The 6,414-nt window shown below is 43.6% G+C and overlaps 1 protein-coding gene across 1 annotated transcript in view; it reads right to left on the bottom strand.

Moving 5' to 3' along the window:
* Window positions 1-2,030: 2,030 nt before the first annotated feature.
* The window catches only part of tmem41aa (transmembrane protein 41aa), a 29,826-nt gene continuing 25,442 nt past the window's right edge, over window positions 2,031-6,414 (bottom strand). Inside the window, exons 2-5 of the mRNA XM_083536129.1 lie at window positions 6,374-6,414; window positions 6,050-6,211; window positions 5,524-5,662; window positions 2,031-2,818 (exon numbers count right to left, since the gene is read on the bottom strand). The exon at window positions 6,374-6,414 is cut by the window's right edge and continues 110 nt beyond it. Of these exons, the coding sequence (XP_083392255.1) occupies window positions 2,634-2,818; window positions 5,524-5,662; window positions 6,050-6,211; window positions 6,374-6,414 (527 nt within the window). The 3' untranslated portion in view covers window positions 2,031-2,633. The remainder of the gene's footprint in view (window positions 2,819-5,523; window positions 5,663-6,049; window positions 6,212-6,373) is intronic.

The following is a 6,414-nucleotide window of genomic DNA, read 5'->3' on the forward strand; positions in this document are numbered from 1 at the left end:
TGCCCCCTAGTATTTATTATTATTATTTTTTTTATGTAATGTTTTTTCATTAAAATAAAAGAATGAATATTAGAAATGTGTATAAAAACCCTTATCATTTTTTCTGGTTTTGTTAGTCTTTAGACTGGTTGGATTCGAGTAATATCTCTGAATGTTTATTTCTTTTTTTTGGTCTAATCTATAAATATTTCCCTCTGACTCTTAATATTCTTAATAGTCATCGATTTCTGGAAGGTGTTTAGAAATGTAATAAACGCTGCGTTTTTTTCTCTCAGGTCACTACTGACGCTCCCGCTCTCTCTGGGTCTCTGTGTGTGCAGTACAGTGTGTACAGTGATGCAGCTATGTGTGTGTATGTGTGTGTGTGTGTGTGTGTGTGTTTTCTTTAAGTTGGTTTTCTTCCATTAAACCAGTTGTCACCACCAGATCACAGAACTACTTTACCCAAATCATGTACAACCCAAATTCCATAAAAGTTGAGACACATGGGAAGCAATATTTTATTCACAGAAAACCTATTAAATGTAAAACTCTGAATTTATACCATTTCAAGGAAAGAATAATGTCATTTTGAATTTGATTGCTGCAACACGGCTTAAAGTTGCGGAGCCGTGTTTCCCACTGTGTAGCATAACGTATTCTGTCCGAATATATCTGGGAACTGAGGAGACCAGTTGCTGAAGTTTTGGGAGAGGAACGTTGTCCCATATGTGTCTGACACAGGCATCTAGCTGCTCTACAGTTCTGGGTTTCCTTTGTTGTGTTTTGTGCCATACCCCTATCGGAAGCGGACGTCACCAAAGAGGCGGGGCTTCGAGGACTAAAGCGCCGTTTTAGAGGAAAGAAAGAAGGAGAGCAAGAGAAAAGGGAAAACCGAAAATTTTGGCGTCAAAAGATCAAAAACATTTTCTGTAATTAACCTGCGGTCAATGGCAATATCTTCTCTACATACACACTACATAACATCTATAGTCACCCTAATCTGCTGATCACCTGCTGGTCACCGTGTGGACAGCCTCGGTCTGTAGCAGGTTCACTACTTCATGCTCATTGATCCTGGCTGTTTGTTTCTTTGTTTTGTTGTATAGTCTTTTTCCTTAATCATGTAAATTTGTATTACAGTGAAACCCCGTTGTACGAGCAGAATTCGTTCTTGAAAATTGCTCGTGTGTCCATTTGCTCGTATGTTCGAACTGATTTTCCCCATAAGAATGAATGTAAAAGTGATTTATTCCGTTCTGAGATCTCATTCGATCGCTTATTTCTGCACTTAAAAAGTATTTGTAGCCTATTTTTAAAAACAAATACACCACAAATTAGTAGTGGTTGATTGTGAGTTTGAGACGCGCACCACGCTCATAACCTCCTCGGTTTCCATGGTAATTCTATTTACTTTCATTTTCACAGCACCATCACTGATTTTATTGGGAGACATTTTTCAGCATTTCCATTGAAATAAAAATATTAAACTAAAAAAAGTTACGGTGGGAGAGCATATGAACACGGGAATAAGGAACGCCACAACAGGTCAGATGCAAAGGCTTCACATCTACTTTTATTTGGGTTTTTTGTGTCGGTCTGTTTGTGTCGCACGCACACACACACACACACACACACACACACACACGCTCTCCTCCTTGAATGCACCCTCCGATCACTTGAAAAGAGAGAACAATCATTAGATCACATTAACGTCAGGTGAGGCAATCCCCTGCCTCATCTATCCCCTGCCCCGCCCTCCATTCCAAACCGCCGCTCGGCCACGCCCCCGCTGCCACAGTTAAGTTTTTGTTGCACTGAACAATGAGAGCGACTGAGTGATACGTCATCAACTAAGCGACTGATGCGACCCTCCGCCGAAAACAGGGAACCGGCAGCGTGGGTTTGCTCGTGCCTTCAAAATTTGCTCGTGAAACAGGATAAAAATTTAGGCGAGCGAGTTTGCTCGTATCTCCGTCTACTCGTACTATAGGTTGCTCGTACAACAGGGTTTTACTGTATACACAGTCACGTGAAAGAAAAACTAAAACTGGGTCTCTGTTATGTCCTTTCTTCCAAGATTCATCACAAAAACACCATATGTTACTCCCCTACCCTCCAAAAGGGAACGTAACAGTCACACAAAAGACTAAACACAAGTGGAAAACATTTGAAGTTCTTTACACCAACTTAAAATATTTATTGTCCAAAAGCAGGTCCAGTCAGTCCATTCCACTAATTATTATTTATAGACCCCCAGGGGCTCGACTCTGATTTTCTCATAGAATTTGCAGATTTCATCACAAATGTAGCTTCTTCTTTACACAAAGCATTAATTGTTGGTGACTATAATACAGTTGTGTCCATTCTAGATTCAGTAGAATTAATCAGAATGTTATGGGACCCACTCATAGTGGAGACACTCTCTTGATTTATTATTAACATTTGGATTAAAAATAAAAAAGTGTCATAATTCCACAGTCTGAAGTTATTTCAGATCATTATCTCATCTCTTTTAAAATCTGCCTCATATCTGCTTATTTGAAGTGAACTGTTAATAAAAGCTGATATAACCTGTGTAATTCCTGATCATGTGACCAGTCAATTCCAGCCAGTTAAACAGGAGTGTTTCTATTGGTTCACTCATCAGAACATCAGCGATCTTTGTGTTCTCTGTGTGTGTTTCCGTAGCGACAGAGCAGGGCGGAGGGCAGCAGGGCAGCACAGGCGATGAGCAGCAGCTTCAGCACCATACTCCATGACAACACATTGTCGAGCGATGACAGATCATACAGGACCACGCCCGTCTGTACACACACCAGGTTATATGGTATCAGCCCTAAACACACACACACACACACACACACACACACACACACACACACACACACACACACACACAATTACACAGGACCTAAAACATCTTTGGCTAATTAGCTTATCGAATGGGCACACAAAAAATAAATAAAAAGGAACACACATTGTTTTTCTTGCTCTTGTTTTTGCAACTTAGCAGACGTAATTGAAAAAAGCTACATAAATCCATTAATGATCACGGCGGGTAGAAACTCTGCTTTCTTTATATATTAACAGTTCTAGCTCTTCCAGGTTCCCTGATTGGATGCAAAATACTGACTACTGCCACCTGCTGGTATGAGAGCGTTATGTTCTGTCACGCAAGCACAGAACGTACACGCGCAGTTTGGTGTCTCATATCTTCTTCTTCTTCTTTTGGCTTCTCCCATTAGGGGTCTCCACAGTGGATCATCCGTCTCCATACTCCCCTGTCCTCTACATCTGCCTCTTTCACACCAACTACCTGAATGTCTTCCCTTACCACGTCCATAAACCTCCTCCTTGGTCTTCCTTTTTTCCTTCTTCCTGGTGTCTCCATCCTCAGCATTCTCCTACTGATATACCCCACGTCCCTCCTCTGCACATGTCCAATCCATCTCAATCTCACCTCCTCACCTTGTCTCCAAAACGTCCTACATGCACTGTCCCCCTAATAAACTCATTTCTAATCCTGTCCATCGTCGTCACTTCCAACGAACATCTCAACATCTTCAGCTCTGCTACCTCCAGCTCCACCTCCTGTCTTTTACTCAACACCACTGTCTCTAATCCATACAACATCTCAGGTCTCACCACAGTCCTATAAACTTTACCTTTCACTCTCACAGATACTCTTCTATCACAAATCACTCCTGCTATCACTCTTCTCCACCCACTCCACCCTGCCTGCACTCTTTTCTTCACTTCTCTAACACACTCTCCATTACTCTGCACTGTTGACCCCAGGTACCTGAACTCCTCCACCTTCTCCACTTCTTCTCCCTGCAACCGCACCCTTCCACTGCCCTCCCTCTCATTCACACACATGTACTCTGTCTTACTCCTACTGACTTTCATTCCCCTTCTCTCCAGCATGTACCTCCACCTCTCCAGGATCTTCTCCACCTGCTCACTACTCTCACCACAAATCACAATATCATCCACAAACATCATAGTCCACGGAGACTCCTGTCTGACCTCGTCCTTTAACCTGTCCATCACCATTGCAAACAGGAAAGGGCTCAGAGCCGATCCTTGATGCAGTCCAACCTTCACCTTGAACCAGTCTGTCGTTCCTACTGCACACTTCACTGCTGTCACACTGTCCTCATACATGTCCTGCACCACCCTCACATACTTCTCTGAAACACCAGACTTCCTCATACAATACCACAACTCCTCTCTCCACCCTGTCGTACGCTTTCTCTGAATCCTCTCCTCCTCTTCTTCACATCCAAAACCATCCTACAGATCACCATCCGATGCTGTCTAGCTACACTGTCCCCCACCAACACCTTACAGTCTCCAATCTCCTTCAGGTTGCATCTCCTACATAGAACATAGTCCACCTGTGTGCACCTTCCTCCACTCTTATACGTCACCCTATGATTCTCCTTCTTCTTAAAATAAGTGTTCACCACTGCCATTTCCATCCTTTTAGCAAAATCTCCCACCATCTGCCCTTCCACATTCCTCTCCTTAAAGCCACACCTACCATCACCTCCTCATCACCTCTGTTCCCTTCACCTACATGCCCATTAAAGTCTGTACCAAACACCAATCTTTCATTCCTACGTTCACCTTCTACCACTTCATCTAACTCACTCCAGAATCTTTCCTTCTCCTCCATCTCACAACCCACTTGTGGAGCATAAACACTGATGACATTTATCATCATCCCTTCAACTTCCAGCTTCACATTCATCACCCTATCAGAAACTCTCTTCACCTCCACTACACTCTTACTGTACTCTTCCTTCAGAATCCCCCCTACACTATTTCTCTTTCCATCCACACAATGATAGAACAGTTTAAACACCTCCAATGTTCCTGCTCTTACTCCCTTTCCACTTGGTCTCCTGAACACACAACATCTCTACCTTTCTCCTCTCCATCATATCAGCTCTCTCTCTCCCTTTACCAGTCATAGTACCAACATTTAAAGTACCAACCTAAACCTCCACTTCTCCTTTCCCTGCTGTCTCTGTAGACGTCTTCCTCCTCTCCTTCTCCTCCACTCTCCTCCACTTCTCCTTTCCCTGCTGTCTCTGTAGACGTCTTCCTCCTCTCCTTCTCCTCCACTCTCCTACACTTCTCCTTTCCCTGCTGTCTCTGTAGACGTCTTCCTCCTCTCCTTTTCCTCCTTCAGCCAACAGCAGCACAGTTTACACCGGTACCCTGTTGTTAATGATACCTGTGGTGCTCGTTGGTAACACGGGCCTCGACCGATCCGCTATGAAGTTCTGATTCCTGATCAGCATATTAGATTTGGTACACTGGATGTCCTTCATAACACAAAACTCCACATTTATCCAGGGTTGAGACACTGAGAGTCCTGACTTAATAATCACTAATCTGCAGCACAATCGGCCGATGCTGATTAATGAAAATAATGCCAAAAATCGTCCCAATTAATCGGTCAATCTCTGCTACAGACTATACATTTGTGTGTGTGTGTGTGTGTGTGTGTGTGTGTGTGTGTGTGTGTACCGATGAGAACGGAGAGAGAGAAATGTGCGAGCGGGATGTTGAAGATTGGAGAACTCATGTTGAGGAACCAGTTTGGACTCATGGGAAACAAACGCAGGAACAGCAGGAAGAAAAACAAGCTGCTCCGGTTCTCCTCCACCTACACACACACACACACACACACACACACACACACACACACACACACACACACACAGTATCATGTACTGTATGTGTATAAATTAGGAACTTCTCTCCCAGTTTCTGGATGCAATTTCTGTTAGTTTACTAGTTCCAGATTATTATCATCAGTATAGATCCTTCAGTTCTAGGCATGGAGTGTGAGTAGATGTTCCTCTGATAGTTCTTCCACAGTTCTAATTAAGTTCATTGTTAAAGATAAGTTATCTGGTTAGTTTTAGTTCCTATTATTAAATGTTGCAATTTTACAGTTCCCCTCAGCAGCTTTACACACACACCCACACACACACCCACACACACACACACACACACACACACACACACACACACACACACTCACACACACCTTCTTCTGTAGCTGAGCGACTCGGTTTGGAAACATGCGGATGATGTATTGCTTTCCGAAGAAGTGAGAGAGCAGGAAACACATGGAGGCTCCTATAGTGGTGAGAACACAGCACAGGACCAGACCCAGCCAGGGTCCAAACAGCGCCCCCGCCAGGATGTTCTGCACACACACACACACACACAGACAGAGAAACAACAGTGAGGACAGAGAATCAGTAAATGAGTTCACATCAGCTGTCTGTCTGTGTGTCTGTCTGTGTGTGTGTGTGTGTGTGTGTGTGTATGTGTGTGTGTGTGTGTGAGTGTGTGTGTGTGTGTATACCAGTAGTGAGGACCCTGGGATGGCGAAGGCCTGTTTGTACA

The sequence above is a fragment of the Silurus aristotelis genome (assembly GCF_946808225.1).
Source record: "Silurus aristotelis genome assembly, chromosome: 3".
NCBI lineage: Eukaryota > Metazoa > Chordata > Actinopteri > Siluriformes > Siluridae > Silurus > Silurus aristotelis.